Source organism: Scardinius erythrophthalmus (assembly GCF_964197995.2).
Source record: "Scardinius erythrophthalmus genome assembly, chromosome: 11".
NCBI classification, from domain to species: domain Eukaryota; kingdom Metazoa; phylum Chordata; class Actinopteri; order Cypriniformes; family Leuciscidae; genus Scardinius; species Scardinius erythrophthalmus.
The window spans coordinates 38498185-38520204 of NC_138231.1; the positions used below are offsets into that span (position 1 = coordinate 38498185).

At 37.8% G+C, this 22020-nt stretch overlaps 3 protein-coding genes across 7 annotated transcripts in view; 1 reads left to right on the forward strand and 2 right to left on the reverse strand.

Annotated features, from left to right (window-relative positions):
- ino80 (INO80 complex ATPase subunit) overlaps positions 1-5540 on the reverse strand; it is a 41421-nt gene extending 35881 nt beyond the window's left edge. For all 5 annotated transcript variants that reach the window (XM_081379419.1, XM_081379416.1, XM_081379418.1 and 2 more), the window contains exons 1-5: positions 5161-5540; positions 2430-2487; positions 2134-2310; positions 1735-1895; positions 229-296 (exon numbers count right to left, since the gene is read on the reverse strand). In XM_081379419.1, coding sequence (XP_081235545.1) covers positions 229-296; positions 1735-1895; positions 2134-2276 — 372 coding nt within the window. In that variant the 5' untranslated portion in view covers positions 2277-2310; positions 2430-2487; positions 5161-5540. The remainder of the gene's footprint in view (positions 1-228; positions 297-1734; positions 1896-2133; positions 2311-2429; positions 2488-5160) is intronic.
- Positions 5541-6081: 541 nt separating this feature from the next.
- Positions 6082-13625, reverse strand: vps18 (VPS18 core subunit of CORVET and HOPS complexes). Its single transcript, XM_081378593.1, has 5 exons — positions 13209-13625; positions 12996-13137; positions 12568-12659; positions 9501-11371; positions 6082-7160 (listed from the first exon to the last, which is right to left on the reverse strand). The coding sequence occupies exons 1-5, from the start codon at positions 13297-13299 to the stop codon at positions 6432-6434; spliced, it is 2925 nt and encodes a 974-aa protein (XP_081234719.1). The 5' UTR covers positions 13300-13625; the 3' UTR covers positions 6082-6431.
- A 456-nt stretch (positions 13626-14081) lies between these two features.
- Positions 14082-16807, forward strand: rhov (ras homolog family member V). Its single transcript, XM_081378556.1, has 3 exons — positions 14082-14484; positions 14597-14655; positions 15142-16807. The coding sequence occupies exons 1-3, from the start codon at positions 14286-14288 to the stop codon at positions 15586-15588; spliced, it is 705 nt and encodes a 234-aa protein (XP_081234682.1). The 5' UTR covers positions 14082-14285; the 3' UTR covers positions 15589-16807.
- Positions 16808-22020: the final 5213 nt, after the last annotated feature.

Sequence of the window (22020 nt, forward strand, 5' to 3'; positions counted from 1 at the left end):
TAATACTGCCACTCTCTCATAATTTCGACATTTAAACCTGCAATTATGACTATATTTTTTGTAATTATTATTTATTTTTTTTGCAAAGTGCTTTTTCTTTACTATTTTAAATTTAATATCACAATTACCAGTTTTATTTTTTACTCTGAGGCAGAAATTCCATTGAGCAGGGATTGGATTTGGATAAAGCATTTCCCAGAATCCCTGTAGTTTTTTATCTATACATACCTTCAGCCATTTCCTGCTTTTCTTCAGTTTCGAGAAGTTATACAGACCGGCCTTGTCACTTTTGTGCTCTGAGGAAGACAGTTTGGGGTTAAAGGTGACTCAGTACTTTTAATGCCTGGTTCAGATTACACGATTTTTTTGTCTGTTACGATAGTCACTGTGTCAGATTACACGATTTTGACTCCTAAAAATCTTGTTATGTCGTGGACAAGAAACATGTCAGACTACACGTTGTTTTCCGACCAGTCATCGCGAGCCGTCTCACACACTCATTCACTCGCACATACACACGCTCACTCACATAGCCTACACGCAATCACTCTCACACACACACACACACACGCTCTCTCACTCACACACTCACTCTCGCACACACACAGTCACACACACATGCTCTCTCACTCACACACTCACTCTCGCGCACACACAGTCACACACACATGCTCTCTCACTCACACACTCACAGTCACACACTCAAGAACACACACTCTCTCACTCACTCACTCACTCACTCGCGCACCGTCGTCGTGGAGGACCGTTAAAAAATTAAACATGCTAGTCTTTTTGTCGTGATGTCGTGAAGCATCGCAGACGCGACGTAGGTTGTCGCCCACTATGACACACTATACGAGATGAAACGATCGAATCTTGCGTCCCGACGCCCGTTGTCGTTTGCGAATCCCCACGACACCCTACGTCAAATGGATCGTGCCAAAATCGGGCTAAAATCGTGTAATCTGAACCAGGCATTAAAAAAATATGTTGGAAATCATACACACACTGGAATGCCTCGTGGGTGCCACCCTTTTGAGATCACATGACCAGCTAAATACTACTCACTTCATCAACATAATGAGATTAAATGTACTTGCAGTCCAAGACAGACTGCAATACTTCCATATATACAAAAAAAAATACTTTGAAGAAGAGGTTATGCATTCTTATGTTAAAGGTGGTATCAGTGATTTCAGGCCCAAAAATATTTTTATCACATTCATCTAATCTTTCCTAACGATCCGCTAGCTGCCCGCCCCATAAGCATGCCGTCAAAAAAATGCGTCTCTGTAGGCAGCCTAGGCTCTGAGATCTGCACACAAAAACAAATGGTTTAGCCTAACACTCAAAACCAAAACAAATAGTGTTCCAACCAATCACCGACAGGGGGAGGGTGTTGTGAGGTTTTGTGCTCGTGCACGGCTGCACGCGAAGTCAGAGCTGAAGAAAAAGCTGGCTCAAAACCTCACAACACCCTCCCCCTGTCGGTGATTGGTTGGAACACTATTTGTTTTGGTTTTGAGTGTTAGGCTAAACCATTTGTTTTTGTGTGCAGATCTCAGAGCCTAGGCTGCCTACAGAGACGCGTTTTTTTGACGGCATGCTTATGGGGCGGGCAGCTAGCGGATCGTTAGGAAAGATTAGATGAATGTGATAAAAATAATTTTGGGCCTGAAATCACTGATACCACCATTAAACAACAGATAACTTTTTTTATTTTATGTATTGTACCTTGCAGCACAGCTCCGTTGAGAGTGCCACACTCCGTCTCTCCATCTCTGCAGGAGTCCTTGGTCTCGTCCTCAAGGTTGATGTGATCTTCTTTCACTGCCAGCAGTGGGTTAGACGAGGCCAGAGAAGACCCCTCGCCCAAACCATCATCGCTGTCATCGCTTAAACAGAGAAGCACACACAAACACAATCTTAAACAAACCTACAGTGCAGCGTTTTCTATAAAAATCGACCATAAGCTAAGCTTTAGGAATTATGGAAAATGGAGAAAAACCTTCTAAAACAAACAACAAACTAGCCAAGAATACCAAACAGGAATGTGACAAGGATTTCTAAGGATTTTGTAGAGTCACAGAGGTAATGACTCAATAGACAGAAGGTCAAAGAGGACTGAATTACCTGGAAATGTTCTGGTTAAAAACAGCAGCAGTCTGCCTTAGAAAGGTGTCTAGGCGGAGGGATCGTTCAAGGTACTGCAGGTGAAGTGGTTTGGCCAACTTTGAGCAAGTGGCGTCTCCCACGCCATCCTGCTCTGAGGCCATAGGCAGAGGTTAAAAGAGCCTGAAATGGCGATCACTGCATAGAAGACACAGAAAGTTTGTTGGTTAACTCTAAACGAGATTATGAAGATCACCTGAATGCTTTGAAAGGTCTGAAGGTGGAAACATAACTGTGACCAAAGAGCAGTACAGTACCTTTGGAAAGCGAGACTTCATATTTCACAATTCATTCAGTGTCTCACAAATGATAAATCTGAAACAGAAAAGGATGTGATGTTTACTTCAGCATTTACTGATGAACACAGCATAGACATGATCACTGTAAGATTTATGACATTTACAATAAGGCTGCATATTAATATTCAGAACTGGGTGACAACAATTTTAGCAACTGTGCATTTTGCAGAATGTGAGACTGACAGTTGCTGAAAGAGAATGAAGTGGATTGAGATTAACACAGCTGATAAGTTTATTGATAGCATACTGAAATATAATAGCGAATTTATTCCATTGTGACAGCAGGACGTGCCCTCTGTAGGGCAGAAGAGGTGCTAACCAATCTGATAACAGCGAGCCTGAAGGTTCAGAATCAGCTGACCACAAGCTTGTGAACTGCTTTGTTTGCTGTGGGCTTTTCAGATGTGCATGTGTTTACAGCAGTGATTACAGTCTTCAGTGTCACATGGTCCTTTAGAAATCATTCTTCTTCAGAAATCAAACTACAAAAACTTTTGAATGGTAGTGTATCTACCTATGTAGCCATCTATATGATTGTATACTCCTAAAAGTCGACAAAATTAACTTTTATCAGATACATGTTTAAAATAGTCTTGTCCTTCAGGAAAACAGACAAAGGACATTGATGACTGATCTCTTGTTTTGTCTCCAATCAGATGCTCACTAGAACGAGAATGTCGAGTGTCCCCTAAAAACACCTGTAATGACTGACAAACAGCACATCGTGTTTTGCGGCTGTGGTGTAAACTAAATAATATTTGTGCATTTTAAAATGGGACCAGCACTTCAATAAGTCCCATCCTGTTTTCCTGTTTTAATAGAAAATATATCAGCATATGAAAAGAAAACTTCACTCGTAAAGTGAGTCAAGATGTACCAGATCTTTTTTCTGTGAAATGGATCATCATACAATAAATGTAGTGCAGGGTTCTATTGATCGGTTGTTGACTGAATGCAAATCTGTAGATGACTGTAAGAAAGGGGGCGGGGTTTAAGCTTACTAAATGATTAGAGAAATCTGGCATAAATCAGCAGAAAGAAGACTGTTGTTACACAGGACAAAGTTGACATTTTGGTAAAAAAAAAAAAAAAAAAAAAAGTCAGCATGAACTCAAGATTCACCCTATTTTCCAAATGCATGTTATAGATCTTATTGAGAGCAATTCATTCGGGCATATGTTTTTTATTTTATTGGCATCGTAATGTTCAATCAAAATGTCAACTGGATTTTCTGGGGAAAATTGAAGACTTCTCATTGATGATGTATGCAGGACTTTTCCAATGAGTTAATGAGCTTGCAGGGACGTGCAACGCCCACATCTCAAAATGCAATCAACAACCTATGCATAGATTCAAGTCCCTGCCCAACATATTTTACTTTTCAATAAATCGTTACAGGCAGATGTGTCACAATACAAAAGAAAAGAGTTTCATTGTGACTGAAAAAAATAAAACTTGCATGGATTAATGGTTCATATTAATAAAATCAATAACAGGTATTTAGAAAATAGATTGAATTTCAATTTCATGCTGACTTTAACGACCACTGAACTCTTTCTCCAAACCCAAAATATTATTTCTATAAAGAAATGTGCATCGATTTTTTGGCAGTGCACCACTGGAAATGGGTTTTTACACAGTTAAATCTAGCAGTAATTAATCCAACTGGAAATTGAATGCAATAGACCATATTAAACCTCTTATAATACTGGTGTATTTGCAGAGTTTGAGAGTTCTGTAAACATAAACTGACACCACTAGTGTTTTTAGTGCCCCCATTTAACCATTTCCTGAATGCAATATAACACATATACTGTAGCAATGGTTATGTCGAGTTACAATTGTGAAACTATTCTCATCTCAATAGTTTGGCAGATCATATGATTTTAATGCCCGGGGAACTATTTGTCACACCACCAATACACGCATGTGTAAATACAGCCAAATACTCGTCAATTTTGATTTCTTCATTTGCGACAAACATTTATAAACCTAACGCACACTGATGACGATACGAGCGTAACCTTTTATACAAAGAGGAAATGTATAGCGGCGCAAGGTGTCTCAACACACATTATAAAAACCGGGTAAAATTACTGTTAGTGTACACAATATAATCGACAGGCTGATGATTCATATCTGACTTAGCTTAGCTAGCACATTAAGCTGGCTAGGTTTAGCTAACGCTAAGCGTTTCAGCAGCCAGTGTTGCTCGTTAATCTAAATCCAGTTACTGTACATGTTGCTAGTTAGCAACGCTGCAATTGTAAGGTAAACTTGAGTCACAACCACTAAAAATTAGCTTTAATGAGTTTTTTTTAAAGGAAGGCTATGGAGTTTAGCTGCCTGCTATTGATATGATAACCGTGTAGAGGTGACTTTTTTAGCAACACGGTTTAATATCATGGCAAGTTCTTGATTATTTTGAATAATTGAAATGGGTTCTGTCTCTTTAAGGCCACCACCTCTTTGTCAAATGAAATGTTGGGATATGGTTTAAAATGATTCGTAATATTCTGTGGCCTTGTTCCACGTGAGGTCATGCACCATCTGCCCGTCTCGTGTCTATATGCACTGCGGGAGTCGAGGAGGCCAGCAGATCTGCGATTCCCATATTCTAATTCTTTCTCCCTCCCGGCCATCTTCCCCCATTGCTCCCCCACCACGTTCCTCATAAACGCTAGCTCACCTTGTCCCCGTGTCCGCCGTTTTTGCTCTGTCTCTGTTGCAGCCGACTCGCAGCTCTCTGTCTCCAAAATGGCGGTTGTGAGCGAGGAGAGAGACCGTGAGTCGGTAGCAGCAGAGAGGCGGCCACTTTCAGTAACTGAGAGAGCAGGGACACGGCGCCATGGCGAGGACAGAGTGGGGAACAGGCGTACCAATCGACTATAGATTGACGGCTGCAATCTTATAAGCATTTAGGGAGGGTATCATAATAAAGTAGTAGTTGCAAACAGAAAGGAGCAGTTTCGATTAAGTAAGGATGGAGGTGAGAAACTGACTCATTATAAATTAAGCGGGTTATTGGAGGAGAGTATAATGGCTATCGGAGTTCTACTGGTTGTGCCTAGAAAAACCGAACTTTGCCGAAGGTCTTATGACGTAACACTTTCCGAATGTAGTCTCAAAATATCGCGTGATTGGGACTTGACGTAGAATTTGTCACTGCCTTGTTGTTATACATAAATTTTAACACTAATGCAATATCAAAATGTGTAATGTCTTTGCAATTTATTCATTTTGCTCGGCAAACATTTAATCCATAAATGTAAGGTATTTAAATTTAACCCCTATTTTCTCACTTTTAAAGAGATGTTAGGACCTATAATAAATCTTTCTCCATGTCCTGTAAAAAAAAAAAAAAAAAATTCTAAACCGCATGCTACATTTGGAAGTTTTGTATAATTGTTTTTATTGTTTTATATTTTGAGGGGAGATATTGTAACGCAAAGTTGTATATAAGTAGTCTATATAAAAATATTTCTGATTTATGTATATACATTTATATTTATAATTAAATCTTAATTATTTTTTTTGCATTAGGTAAAATGCCCTGCGGTGCACACTTTTGTGGTTTTTGTATTACATCATATCATATCATAACACAAAGCCTGGTCAAATAGCATTTATTTATTTAGCTGCATTACAGTACATTAAAAAGATATTAATTCACTTAGCAAAATGAAAACAATTGCATATTAAATTTTGTAGTGCCCACTGCTCTATGGAAGCAAACATACATATAAATCAAAGAAGGCCATTTGTACAGTACATATCTGTTAACATAAGCATGTTAATATTCATTCATTTAGCATATAGCATGTAAAATTCAAAACAAAATACAATTTTCACAATACACAAATGGTTAACTTTTTTCAGCATATGTACAATTTAAATCATAGAGCCTTAGATAGGTTTTATTGTGCAGCCCTCAGACGAACTCATGCAGAAATGTGTCCTTCAGAGCCAGCTGGACATCTCTTGATCAAACTTCGGTGGATCTATGAATGGCTTGTCGATGGATTTGATCATCAGCTCACCGCAGTACACACACTCACACGCTATGATGTCATCAATATCTGACTTGATCTGCTCTCTGCTTCCCTGGCCCTTGCCTAAGCTGACTGTATCCTCCTCTTTGGGCTTGTGCCTGGATTTGGTGGTCTGTGTAGTCGCTGCCAGCTTCTTCTGAAGCTCCTCCAATTTATTCTGCTTATAGGCAGAGAGGTGAGGAATGACTTCCTGAAAGAGGCAATCATAATGGAACATGTGTCCACACAGGAAGAGATAGAAAGGTCGGTTGAGCAAGGGGAAATCACAAGTGGCACATTTTTCCTGAGACTCCACCACTCCGTACTTGTTCCTCATCTCCTGGATGTCATCACGGATACGTTTGGCACTTTCTGTGGCCTCCTCCATTTCTTGTTTCAGCTCCTCGATGTGTTGGTTGTACTCTTCCAGGGAGTTGCAAATTGCCTCCTTGAAGTGGTCTATTGTAACAAAGTCTGGAAAGAAAGGCAAGATGTCCTCAATCTTAAGCAGGTTGCAGCTAGACAGACAGTTCATGGCTTTCTTGACATCTTTCTCCTCCTGGACCACATGACGAGCAATCTTCAGCCACAGCTTCTTTCTCAACTCCTCATCATCCTCTGGAAGGTCAGCACAAGACTTGGCCAAATCTACATCCACCTAAAGGGTTAAACAGAGACATGATTATAAAAAAAAAAAAAAAATATCCCAAACATTATCCCAATATAGATGGTTTTAATGGTCAATGGTAAATCTATTAACTAATTCAAAAACACATTAAAATGCAATTCATACATGCAATGACTTGACACCGCTTCTATGATTAGAATGTTTCATTTTTTTGTTAAAACCCAATTTGATAGTGTTGGGGGGGGGGGGAATATAAAAAAAATTGGGTGAAAAAACATGATATCATAATGAAGGAAAAACATTTTCATTTAAAGAATAAAATTCTTAAAAATAATTGATTCCTAGAAGAAGAAAAAAATATTAAAGGGTTAGTTCACCCAAAAATTAAAATTCTGTCAGACCTTCGTTCATCTTCGGAACACAAATTAAGATATTTTTGATGAAATCTGAGCCATGTTTCACTCCTCCATAGGCTTCTATGTGACCGAAACTTGCTGGCCCAGAAAAGTTATTAAAGAGATCGTTAATATAGTCCAAGTGACTCCAGTGGCTCAATCTTAAGTATATCAAGCGACGAGAATACTTTCTGTGCGCAAAAACAAATAAAAATAACGACTTTATTCCACTTTTCATTTCCTTCTCTCTGGGCCTCTAGTTGGTTCGCGTAGTCTTTTTGCGCACAATGCGTAGCGCGTCTGTGTTACACGTCACCACGTAGGCTCACTATTGGCCGACGCCGGTCATGTGTGTGTTGCGTGATGACGTGCAACACAGACGCGCAGCGCAAAAACACTACGAGGCCCAGAGAGAAGGAAATGAAAAGTGGAATAAAGTCGTTATTTTTGTTTGTTTTTGCGCACAAAAAGTATTCTCGTCGCATGATAAACTTAATGTAGTGCCACTGTAGTTACTTGGACTATTTTAACGATGTTTTAATAACTATTCTGGGCCGGTGAGTTTCGGTCACACTGGAAGCCTATGGAGGAGTCAAAATTCTGTCAGATTTCATCAAAAATATCTTAATTTGTGTTCCGAAGATGAACGAAAGACTTACATGGTTGGAACAACATGAGGGTGAGTAATTACTGACAGAATTTTCATTTTTGGGTGAACTAACCCTTTAATATTGTTTATTAATATTTGAAAATAATATCATAGAGAGGGCTCCTGCAGACCCTCATGACTTTGAAAATTACAGATAATTTGGCTAGATCAGGTTGTAAAATGCTATGCGGTGCAACTCCCCAAAAACACAATATTTATGAATTAATAAATTAAATTAAAATTAAATAAAATAATGTTTTTTTTAATTTATATGTATGTATGTATATATATATATATATACAGTGCAATGCATAAGTGAATACACCATTGCTAAAGTTGACTAAAAAGAGGAATAAAAAATCATATTTTGGAAATTGAACGTAATGCCTTAATTTAAAAAATTAGGAAAAATCCAACCTTTAAGGACACCAATTTTCTTTGTGAATGAATAATGTTTCGTAAATAAATAAATGTTCTTCCTTAAAATACATGGTGCATAAGTTAGAACACCCCTATGTTAAATTCCCATAAAGGCAGGCAGATTTTTATTTTTAATTTTTTTTTGTTTTGTTTTTAATTTAGGATACTATGCATCCTGATAAAGTTCCCTTGGCCTTTGGAATTAAAATAGCCCCACATCATCACATAGCCTTCACCATACCTAGAGATTGGCATGGGGTACTTTCCATAAGATCATCTCTCAATGCAAATCAAACTAGCTATTAGGCTAACTGAAATAAAACCATGCCAATCTCTAGGTATGGTGAAGGCTATGTGATGATGTGGGGCTATTTTAATTCAAAGAAAATTGGTGTCCTTAAAGGTTGGATTTTTCCTATTTTTTTTAATTAAGGCATTACGTTCAATTTCCAAAATATGATTTTTTTATTCCTCTTTTTAGTCAACTTTAGCATGGGTGTATTCACTTATGCATTGCACTGTGTGTGTATATATATATATATATATATATATATATATTATATATAAATGTAAAAAAAAAAAAAATATATATATATATATATATATATATATATATATATATATATATATATATATATATATATATATGTAAACGTTTTGAAAAAAAAACTGCAAAGATCACAAGAAAACAACGTACATCCGAGTATAACAGGTTATTGTAAAAGAAAAAATGTAATGCAGGTTCTATGCAATTTACGTATTTTGTCCATTAGATCGAAAGATTGCATCTTAATATCAGGAGTAAACAGGGCCTTAAAAAGATTTTTCCTTTTCTTTATCGTGGACACACTTCTAAGTGATTGCCTCTTAAACAGAACTGAAAAAAGAATGTCAAAGCACACATACTTGCAGAGCTAGATCCACCGCTTCCTCATATAGCTCCATAATCTTGTAGACCAAGACGCAGGCCTGCAGGTAGCCATGTTCGGCACAAAGGCGCAAGGCATATTTTAAGTCGTAGTGGATGTCAGTGACGTGGGTTCCAGCTTGTTCAAGATACCATAACAGGGCATCTGGCTTGTGTTTGGCATAAAGCGACAGTAAGTAATTGTGAATGGCCTCGTCTTTGACGTCCAGCTCATACACACAGAACTCCATGTACCGGATGGTCTCAGTTATCTGCTGCATGCTGCCCATCTGGCTGTAGTTCACCAGGGCTGGGATCAGATTCTTCGGATCCAATCGGTTTCCCATCTGAATCCACGCGTCGACCACCTTTTTGGGGATGTGCTGCATGAGGACCGGAGAGAACTTGTAGAAGAGCTTGTCGTCGCAGTGTTTGGAGAGAACATCTAAAGCTGCACTGTAGTCATCATGCTGGCAGTAATGAGACACGACACGCTCATAATCTTGCATGATGACCGAGAAATACACCATGTTATCCACGTCGCCGTGGCTAGCGAGCAGGTCGTAGATGGTGCTGCGATTGTTGTAGAAGCAATCTTTATGTTTGGGGCTTTTAAGAAAGGTGCGGAACTCTTCCCGGGTCTCTAGAAAGAGGTGTTGTTTGCCGTCGTCGGCCTCCAGCTGACCGAGCCGGTTCAGATAGAGTTCAGTCAGCCAGGTCACCAGCAGAGTGATCTGAGTCTTCTCACTGGGCTTCAAGCTGATCAGCTTCTTAATCAAAAACTCTTTCAAGGCCTCCTCCTGCTTGGCCTCAATGAACTTCAGCGCAATCTCCTCAAAGTAATTCTGAGTGAGCGCATAGCATTTGGCGCTCTCCAGGTAGCGCTTGTTCTGGAAGCAGTGCTCCGCCTCCTTGGCAAGCACCATGTCTAGGCATTCTGGTCGGTCTTTGCAGTACTCTTTCGCCAGATCAAACTTATTCATGTTCATGTACATCTGCCAAACGTCCCGCGCCTCTCTCTGGATGTGGTAGCGAAACACGGCTTTCTCTGTGTAGATCCACACGAGCCCCGTGACGGGATCTTTGATCATCTTCTTTAGGGTGCCGAACTTATCTGGAAACACATCTTCATGTACAACCTGTCCGTTCAGAGTGCAGATACCCCTGACACGGTCAGGAAGCAGCAGCAGGAAGTGAAACTGGGTGAGTACTATAGAGATGGGCTTGACAAAGTTTAAATCAATGTCCGGTGTGTATTCCCACACTTGAACGTCACTGAGGAGAGAGTCGGGCCGCACGTAGTCCAGCTGTCCATACAAAACCCCGTTGCCCATCATCCATGCGAAGCTCTTGGGGCAACTGCGCAGCTTTGACGTGTAGAATGTAATCTCACTGTAGCCCATATTGACAGGAAACTCCTGGAAGCTAGGTAGGAGATCCTGGTTCTGAGCAAAGATGGAGCTGAACCCCTGCTGCTCAGATCCCTCCGCCAGCTTTCCTACAAACTGGAACAGCCGTTTTCGTGTGGTCGCAACGATGAAGTACTTGGATTCCAAGCCACGTTCCACTTCGAGGCAACAAACCGGAGCTGGCTTGCCATCCTCCTCCAGGGAATGAACCTGTCTGAAGAACTGGTCTGGGTTGGTGTTGAACAGACTGCCCTCTGAGGCAGAAATCTCCGCTTCAAAGATGATTCCTTGGCTGGTGCCGACCAGAATCGGCCCGGTGTTGGTCTCGGAGCCAATTAATTTGTTCCAACCTATGCTTTCAATCAGGTGGCCTCTCCATCGTGATAGACTTCGGACCTTCTGAGTGTTTCTGTTTAGGTATACACATTCGTTTGTGGTGAGGCTGATGACTAAATGTGACCCTGTAAGATAATTGAGAAAATGTCATTTTACAGGCTGCATTAAAAAGAAAGTATTTTAAGCAGATCAACAATGAATTACATGTTTTAAAAAGCCAGGCCTGAGCTTCTGATCCGGTTTCCACCTGATATTAAGATTCATTTCAGGTGAAATCACCATGAATAACAAATGCCATTGCAAATGATCAGTGCTAAAAACAAGTGTAAATGGGGTTCAAAATGTTCTGTGATTCGATCACTGAAACCACTTAAGGAGGTAGAAATGCATCTGATATCACATTTGGATTGCTAAAACTAATCCATCTGATGAGCCTAAACCATCCCTGTGCCAAATTGTCTTTTTTTAAACAATTTTTTTTTAATGTATAATTCTATATTTACGTTTATAAATGTAGCATTTCTCTGGTTTATAAATGTAGACATTTTAAAAAGTAATATTTCTATTTAATATTATTCCTATTTTATATAAATCATTTTTTTTTATATGTAATGTGTTTTTATGCACACAAAAAAGACTAGCTAAAATAAATAAATAACTAATGAAATAAATAAATGAAAAATAATAAATCAAGCATTTAGACCAAAATGACCAAGTTGACAAGCCTATTCACCTGTCAATCAACCATTTAGCCAAACAGATGCTTTAAACTTTGCTGGTTACGGCAATAAACAAAAGTAACCCTCTAATCAAAATAACTTATGACATTATAATTTTATATTTACATGTATAAATTTACATTTATCATTTACTTTGAATTAAAAGCATATATTATATAATATTGGACTTAACGTGGAAAATGCATGTTATTACAGGTGTAAACGGTGTGTCTAAAATGACCATTTGTGATCGGATCACCTGAGACGGAGCTTATTACAAGTTGTAAACAGAGCATTTGTTTCTCTCAATGACAGGCACTGGAAAGCTTTACACGATGTAAAAAAAATCATATCAAAAGCGCATTACATTTATGCGAGTTTATCCTTGTGTTTCCAAATATTTATATAAAAAATTTGAAAATATATGTTGTCCTCAGTTCACATCTGTTAAGATACTTTGGGATGCTTGATGCTTCTTTTGTCATTCTAATTTCAAGGGAAATCCAATCACTTATGGGCCTAATAATGACATCTATCTAATAGATGTCCCGAATGCATTTAAATCCTCCTACAACAAGGTGTGAACATCGACACGTGATTACCTGTAGGATCCAGGAAAAGTTTGTGCACTTTGCCATCATCCTTTCTTCCCAGTTCAATCTGATTTGGCTGATCAGGTTTTCCAAGATCAATTCTGAAAAGCAATGTGTATGTCAACACATTACAAGATTCTAAATGCTGCTTAAATAGGAATCAATCCTATTTATGTTAAGGCCATATGTAATGCAAATCAGTAAATTAAAAGTTGATTAAGTACACTAACACAAATAAAAGGCAGATTAAGTGATTTTTATCCTATCCAGCAGATTCGATATGCATTTCAAAGAGCATTGCATTGTCCACATCCTCACTGCTTAGTCCTTTCACCAGTCTTCAGACATTACATTACACATTAATCACTCATTGCATGTACATAATGTCCCAATTAAACAGCTGTTGATAACACAGTCTCTAGAAATGGCAGCTTTACCTCAGCAGGGTGTCCTTCCCCAGACTCATGCATAGCTGGTTGTTGCACACTGAGAAGTGGTTGATTTTTTCGGGAGGTGAGAAGTCGATGCGCTGCTTGTTGAAAATGGGTTTCTCTTCTTCTAGCCTTACATTCACAAACCCTGTGAACGAAAAAGTTCATGTAAATACCACAACGTCCCCAAATCATATCCTAAATTGTGCAGGGTTGTACCTGAATGAGTAATCCCGATGTTGGCTGCTGACACACGGCTGTGTTGACGGATATTCTGAGAATCTTCATATTGATCCAGAATAGATGCCATTGCAAATGATCAAATATTCACAAAACTACAGTACTTACACTAAATACTGAACCTGTGTTTACATTGCAGGTAAAGATGTAAAGTATCTCTACCAACTGTTCCCAGCCATAACACGCTAGCATGTGAGCTAAACGTCCTGTTCAAAGGCTGTTTTTACTGCCAATGTCCCCGTTGTGTGCAAAATAAAATATAAAAGTGACCAAATAAAGATATAAAACAAAACTAACTGAGCTTCAAATTATATTTTATCTATCAATAATGACAGCACTGAAAGGCCGATCTATGTTGTGTGCATTGCTGTCTTGGTCAGCTGATGAATATCATGTGATTACAATGATAGAAACATCCCTGCTGTTCTTTATCTGTCCACGTGGTGGCGCTGTTTTGTTAAGGATTGTCAGTGTAAGAAATGATTGGGATTATGCTTAATTTGTGTTGTTTATTTTTGTGCTACTTTTTTATTTTTTTTATTCTGATTTATTTCTTACTCTAGCATGGCAGTCCAACATCCAAACCCAAAAACAGTGGTCTAAAATTATAAATATTTATTTATTTATTTTGTTGCAAATTTTGTTAAATAAAAATGAAAATGCAGACTGTCTCTATTTTAACATTCTATTTAAATGACCATGGATGCATTTAATATTTAAAGAGTCTTTTTTTTTACTCTTAGAAAAGGCTCGTACATTGAGATTCATTTGGGATTAAAATCGTTAACGAATCATTAATGGCTTATCTGTGTGTTCAAACCAAAGATTTGTGTCCTTTCCATTGAGGCCCGTGACTGCGGTGGGCGTGGCTATGCAAAGTCAAGCTGATTCAAAAGGCAGAGAGAGGTCCCGTCACATATCACAGTGAGAGTCAATTCAGCTTTTGAGTTGAGAAAGTAATGAGTCACTCATCAGTCTCAACAAAGACGCCAATCAATACTGTGGAGTTTAAAAAGTTTTCCTGAAGACGTTTCTTCTTGGCTTTAATTGTTGGACATGCCACCTCAAATGGATTACTTTTACCACGAGTCAAGAGTTCCGTCGGTGTGCTTGGAGCAGGACGACGCGCTGGAGCCTGCGATCAGCTGTATGATGGTTGGGGATGGTGCGGTTGGGAAGACTAGTATGATTGTCAGCTACACCACCAATGGATACCCCACGGATTACAAACAGACGGCTTTTGACGTCTTCTCGGGTAAGTGTATGATCTTTGACCCCTTCTGGTGGTTAATTTACAATAATTAATGATCGTGAGGATGAAAACTTGACTTTTTTTTAATAATTTTTTTTAACTTCTGGTTATTCAGGACAGGTTCAGGTAGATGGGACCCCTGTGCGGATTCAGTTGATGGATACGGCTGGTCAGGTAATTGAACAGTTTCATCTAAACCGTTTAGTGTCTGGTAAATGTAAAAACAAAATTGGTTAACATTTCTGTACAAGTCTGTAAAGTGTAAACTTTGTTGAAAAGTATGTACACTGTAAAACATATATGATCAATAAAGTTATGACAACATATGTTTTTACGTTGCTTTAACTCATCAAAAGAAGTTAAGCAAGTTATACAAGATTCAACTCATATTTTAAGTCTGTTTAGTGTAATTTAAGTTGAAATGACTTAAACACCCAAGTTGATTGTACTTAATTTTAGGCAGCAAAGTGTAAAGTCAGTTTAAAAGTCTTTAAGTGTAAACTCAGTTTAAAAGTCTTTAAAGTGTAAACTTTGTTCAAACGTCTGTAAAGTGTAAATCTTTCAAAGTTTTACAAAATAAAGTGTCGTTTAAAAAAACGTTACACAAAAGTCTGTTCACTTTGTCAAGAGTTCTTATCTATCTTTGTCTTTGACTTGCAGGAAGAATTTGATGAATTCAGATCTCTGTCTTACGCACACACGGATGTCTTCCTCCTCTGCTTCAGTGTGGTTAACCCCACATCATTCCAGAACATTACCAAGAAATGGATCCCTGAGATTCGTGCGTGTAACCCATCCTCCCCCATCATTTTAGTTGGAACGCAGTCAGACCTTCTGTTGGACGTTAACGTTCTCATAGACTTGGACAGATACAATGTCAAACCCGTGTTCAGCTCGCGGGCACGGAGCATCGCCGAGAAGATCAGGGCCACCGAGTATGTGGAGTGTTCGGCCCTGACCCAGAAGAACCTGAAAGAGGCCTTCGACGCGGCGATATTCGCGGCTATCAAACACAAGGCCAGGAAGGTCAAAAAACGGAGACTGTCGGACAGACGAGCTAAAGCTTTTTCCAAATGCAGCTGGAAGAAGTTCTTCTGCTTTATCTGACCCTGTGGGTCAAAATGTGTGAACTGTTTATACACGAGATATTAATTTATTTTGAACAATGTGTTTACCCAGGGTCATTTAGCTTTATTTTACGGGCGGAGTTGTTTGATCTGTGGAGCTTCCCAGCAAACGTTCCAGTGAAATTCGAGAGCTGTTGCGTTGCTCAACACAACGTTTAAGCAACGTTTCAATCGTTCAACCTGTATAAGTAACACACGCTGTAAGATTTATAGACCTGTTATGAAGAAGGATTAGAGAAAACTTGTCTTTAAATCATTTGTTGTTCACAAAGAGCACCCACCATATGTAAATGAGTGAATTTGCATGAGCTGATTAGCTGCCTATTCAAAGCTTGAATGGCGCTCACGTGGATGTGTCTCTGATGGTCGCGGGGACAAGAGTTGGTATCTGTCTTATCTCTTTTGTCTCAGCCGCAACTTAGACAGACTCTTTCATATGCGACACCCCAAACTAAAGCTGATGTGTGAGTTGTCTCCTCTTTAGGTGCTTGTGACCAAATAAATCCAACATCACGCTTACAATGATTCAGCTTGTCCTCCTGATAAATCTTAGCTGGGGATTGTCTTGCAAATTGGCAAGATAAGATTATTAGGCTTGTGTGAAAATGGTTTCCTACATCTGGGGAAAATTTGGCAGGGTTGTTCCTGGTTTCCTAAGACGGGTTTAGCGTCCTCTCTTGTGAGAACGCACACAGCGATGAAAGTACAGCAGCCCAGCCCATTTTGTGGAGCCGTAGCTCGGTTATGTTTATTTTTTTTAATCTTTTACTGACAGCATGTACTTCTCACAGAGTAAACAGTGCTGTCTTTGTTATAAATGTGCTTCTTGTGGAAGATATATCTTTTTTTTAAATGCTGTTTGTTTTTAACAGTTCTGCTTTAACAGTTTTAACTGTTCTTGTTTTGATGCCTCAGGCAAGAAGGATGTACCGCTTTCAACATTTTTTCTGTTTGTCTTCTCTACTGTTTTGCCTTTTGATCAAATTCAAGCAGCACTTTTAAACAGCTTCTCCTTCAGTGTTTTTTTGCATCATCTAGAAATAAATTTAAAGGGCAAAATACATTTCCAATGCTGTTTTTTTACAATGGTCCTCTGTTTTTATCCTGCTTTAAGTGTTATATGTGAAAGGTGTTTATTTACATAATCTTAAAATGTTTCTCTTGAATATTAAATAAATGAAAATAACATGCTGAAATTGAATATTGTTTCCTAGTGATTTTTCTGAGCTTAGTTAAGCAGTAATGTAAGCAATTACACTATCATTCAGTGACCTGGTTTCTCAGACAGGGCTTCGATTAAGCCAGGATTAGGCCTTAGTTCAATTAGGACATTAAGTAGCTTTTATAAACACGCACTAGAAAAAAAACATTACTGATTTGCGTCTTGAGGCATTTTAAAATATGTCCGTGCTGTAGTCAGGGACTAGCTTAAAGGGATAGTTCACCCAAAAATGAAAATTCTCTCATCATTTACTCACCCTAAAGTTGTTCCAAACCTGTATGACTTTCTTTCTTCTGCTGAACACAAAAGAAGATATTTTGAAGAAAGTTGGTAATTAAACGACTGATGGACCCCATTGACTTCCATAGTAGGAAAAAAAATACTATGGAAGTCAATGGGGACCAGCAACTGTTTAATTACCAACCTTCTTTAAAATATCTTCTTTTGTGTTTAGCAGAAGAAAGGAAATCATACAGGCTTGGAACAACTTGAGGGAGAGTAAATGATGACAGAATTTTCATTTTTGGGTGAACTATCCCTTTAAGCCTTGTCTGTGAAACCGAGGAAATTAGAGTTTTTAATGTTTTTGTCTTTTATGTTCAACAGGGCTACATTTATTGAGTCATAAATACAGTAAAAAATAGTTATATAGTGAAATATTAATACAAAATAACCAAAATGTCATTCATTCCTGTGACGTTAAAGCTGTCTTCAGTGTCACATGACCTTTCAAAAATACTTCTGATATGCTGATTTGCTGCTCAAGAAACATTTCTTATTATTATTCATGTTGAAAACAGTTGTGCTGCTTAATATTTTTATGGAAACCGTGATACATTTTTTCAGTGTTCTTTGATGAGCAGAAAGTTCAAAAGAGCAGCGTTTATTTGAAATAGAATTCCTTTGTAACTTTATGAATATATTTCCTGTCACTTTTGATCAGTTTAACATATGCTTGCTGAATAAAACTATTACTTTCACCAATTTCATTCTAATTACAATGAACTTGTGAATTGATTGTGATTTAAAATATTTACAGGTTTAAATACATTTTCCTGTGGTTTTGAGAAGAAATACTGCTTTGCTTGGACATGCAATGTGCTACTAAATTATAGACATGGCAAACAAATGTTAGAGATCTGAATACGCACCCCAAATGGTTCTGCAAATATCTTCAGAGGGTGTAAATGAGACACACAGGGAAGTGTCAGGTACTGAGGGAATATGAATACATTGTGAACTCACAGTTCTCTGCTCCGAGGTCTCATGCTGTGACTTTGAGCCGAGCTCAGCTGAATGTGGGAGAGGATGTCACTCATGTACCCTTGAAGTGTAAATAGAAGACAAAGGGCTTGTTGCCGTCGTTTGTACTCTTCAAACTCCTCAAAATGAAATTCAGATTATGCTGGCTTGACTTTTTTTTCCAAAACCCTACATTTCTAAGGCCTAAGATTTAAGAAAAGAAATAAAAATATCAACAAAACCTCCCTAAAATCCCTTCTATTTTTATAGCATTCAAACTTTAAAGCTTTTTTAAAATGTTTAAACTTTTGTTGATGTCATCAACGTTTAAAAAGCCTTGACAAACTTTCATTTTTTAGTTCAAATCTGAACTTTTATACTTTTAAACTCAGATCTCTTAAAACACTAAACGGTCTTGTTGAATTGCCCATAATGGCTAACGTCAGTACCCGTTTAAGTGACAAAGCCACGTAACAAAATTGTCATGCATGGGCAAATGTTTTTTGCAACAAAGATTGCGGTAAGCCTAAAAACAATGACTCACTTCCACTGTAGGGCTTTACTCATTTGACTCGAGGAGCATCCTATGAGTTGTACAATATCTGACTAATTTCTCATGCTGCATTGAATTGAACCAATATGGATCATGAGGGCAAGATTAGGTGTTATCGCTCCTAACAATATGAAAGATCAAATTACGCATGACCTCATGCTTGCTAGACCACAGTCAGTATGAATGAATGGAATCAAACAATACAGTACAGAGCAATTCTAAATTATTTTATATTATTTAATTTTATTATAAATTAAAAACTGAAATTATATTCAATTTATAGTCTGTTTTGTAGGCGACTAAAATAAGGGACTGAATCCAAAGTGCAGGGAACTACAGGAAAGCAAGAAATAACAAATTTCTATAATTAGCCTGACACGAAGTAATTAAACTAATCTACTTGTAAATTCAGCCATGTTCACACACACCCACATTTCCCTGAAGATGCATTTGTGCTTTTGAGCCTAGCATGATACCGCTTTCCACATGTTGAGCAACAGAGGCCAGGCCTGACAGGTTTAGGTTCCCATGAATGGAAAGGTGTTCATCTCACTTTGTGGTTAAAGGAACGGTTACTCACCCCTTTGTTAGGTTTCTTGCCCGCCCCCTTTCCCAGGACTCAGACTAAACTGACTAGTGCCTTTTCTGGCACGCAGCCAGTTTCACTGCTGTCACATTTACCTACAGGCCTCCTGAGAGGAGACAGGTGCATAGTCACAGACCGACCTGTTCCTGGTCAGCTAAATCACATGTTACTGTTATTGCCAGAGGCTGATTGGCTGACAAGATGATGAATAGGACTTATTTGCAGATTGTATTCCTTACATTAACTATATTTTCATTTGAATCTTGTGCTTTCAAAATGGTAACAATAGCACCAATTCACCCACTACATTTTTGCATTTGATCAATCATTGTGTGCATAACTTGTGATTTTAGCAACATTTAAACAAATGCATTAAGTTGAACTTAATCAATTTGAGTTCAACTTAATGCATTTGTTTAAATGTAGCTAAAATCAATTGTGTGCAACCACTTACTTTAAAAAAAAAACTGATTACATTCAACAAATCATTTTTTTCAGTGATAGCTGGGGTGATTTAGGTGTCAGGGGGATTTTTACCATATGATGCTATTGCTAGGGCATTTCAAGTTTTTTATAGGATGTTCTGGCTAGGTACCTATCAATATTATTTAAGGATTATTTATATTCTATAATAGTATTCATATTTCTAGTTAGATTTTATTTTTATATTTTCAATTTTCAGTTTTAATTTTAATATTAATTTTAGATTAAAGGCAAGTTTCGTTAGAGGTTGCTTATTAAAAATGGCGTATAGCTTGATGACGCAGTTAATGAGTGTGCAATCATGGGAGTTGTCATCTTCACCTCCTCATCCAATGGAAAGCGATCCATGCAGAAATCTCAGGCAGAAATCATGGTCATGGATGAGCTAATGTATTAAAGTTTTATTAACGCATATGACACATGTTGCTTATACAGTATGCCGCAGTCGACCACTAGTGCTCTTTTCGTTTTTTTGTTTTTTTTTTACGATAAAATTTACCTTTAACATCTACCTCCTCCTTCCCTTAACTTGAACTTTGTCACAGTTACATTTGATTACTTAAATTTACATTATTTTATTCTAATGAAATAGCCACAAGTGCTGAATTCCAACTCATACAGGTCATTTTATTTGACAAATAAAATTTTGGGGTAACGCAGCGCTGTTTTACTTGGTCAAAACAATCATACTAAAACACGTTGTGTTAAATGTTGTGTTAAAACATGAATGAGTGTGTTGAAAGTTTATAACTTTATGTAGTGGCTGGTATGGCTCTTGTTGCACATTGCAGTAAGCTAGATCGATATTACAATATCATTATTAATAAAAACTGGATAACTTGTGTTGCTAAATGACATGTAGTTAATTTGAAAATATATTGTCTGGTGGACAAAATGCTGTATTTTATTTTATTATTTATTGAATTGAATTGAATTGAATTGAATTTAGTTTAGTTTAGTTTAGTTTAGTTTAGTTTAGTTTAGTTTAGTTTAGTTTAGTTTAGTTTAGTTTAGTTTAGTTTAGTTTAGTTTAGTTTAGTTTTAAAACACCCAAGTCTCTAATATTGTGGCCCGGCTCCATGGGATTTATCTGACCAATTTATCATCTGCCATTTAAAAAAATGTTAGTACGATAACTTAAAAAAGTAAACGCATACTTGCTCTCAATGATAAACATGATTTGAGTTATCATTAATGTCCATAGCACAAATTTTGTGGTAAAAGTTAATAGCCAAATGGAATACTTTTTGTTCTAATCCCTAAGTATGAACAATAGTAGTGATAGTTTTTAGTAGTAGTAGTTTTTATGTTTTAAAATTAGATTTACACATTGACACTGATAAACTGTCTTCATGAAATTAAATTAAGTTAAGTGATGTTTTCTTTCAAACTTATATGAATCTTTGTAATTACAGCACATATTGTTGTGGAGAAGATCCCCCGAGCAGGAGGAAAGTGTTGATCAGGAAAATAAAAGTTGTGATAACGGACAGCTCGAGGGCTTCTACTTGGCTCACAGCTGTTGTCTACAGAACTGCCTGTAGGTAATAACGTTACACACTCCCACACTGACTGTCATGTTTATTTGATTCATCCCCAGTTTCGGGTGTGTGGCTTATAAGCTGTTATGGTTTCAGTTCTCACACATGTACTGTAAGACAGAACCCTGTTAAAGCTGTTCCTGGTTGAACTGACAGATAACTGGTAAGCAGTCATGTGATCCTGTGAACACAGATTGCTTGATAATGTCCATGATGATGGATTGTTTCATAAGTGAATGACAGTTCATCAGCTACTAAATGTCTTTCCGTGCATCACCAATGTCTGTCTTCAAAGAAATCGTGCCACTCTGATCCTCAAACTGGTCCCCTTTCACAATACTGATGAGCTGATAATGACTTCAAAGATTTGAAATAAGCCTTGATTGGACTGTTCAATGTGATGGTATCATTTTGACCATTGAACTAAATCAATTGCGCTGTTCTTATACCATTGACATGTCACTCTTATAGTTTGACCTTTTGAAACCCATTGAGCAACGATCTGCTGAGTCTGACCAACAAACGATCAATTTTGGTCAACATAAACACAAAGATGCAATCATGACACAGTGTTACATGCTGACATTTCACTTTACTGTATTTTGATTTCCATTCATTCTTTCAAAATATCTCTGACTGCACAGGTCCTGTTCCAAAAGTGAACCATCTACGTATAGGCAGCCTTTTAATGTGCAATTCAGAGACGACTTCTGTTCCAACAGGAAATTATAATTTGACAAATTTTAAAACATCATCATGTTTTCCTTGCAGAGACAACAATCCCA

Excerpts from the sequence above, each read along its gene's own strand:
- vps18 (XM_081378593.1), bottom strand. The coding sequence starts at position 13,299 with ATGGCATCTATTCTGGATCAATATGAAGATTCTCAGAATATCCGTCAA. Across the intron at positions 13,138-13,208 it reads CATCGGGATTACTCATTCAG|GGTTTGTGAATGTAAGGCTA; the intron begins GTACAACCCTGC and ends TTTCGTTCACAG. Across the intron at positions 11,372-12,567 it reads ACTTTTCCTGGATCCTACAG|GGTCACATTTAGTCATCAGC; the intron begins GTAATCACGTGT and ends ATTATCTTACAG.
- rhov (XM_081378556.1), top strand. The coding sequence starts at position 14,286 with ATGCCACCTCAAATGGATTACTTTTACCACGAGTCAAGAGTTCCGTCG. Across the intron at positions 14,485-14,596 it reads GGCTTTTGACGTCTTCTCGG|GACAGGTTCAGGTAGATGGG; the intron begins GTAAGTGTATGA and ends CTGGTTATTCAG. Across the intron at positions 14,656-15,141 it reads TGATGGATACGGCTGGTCAG|GAAGAATTTGATGAATTCAG; the intron begins GTAATTGAACAG and ends TTTGACTTGCAG.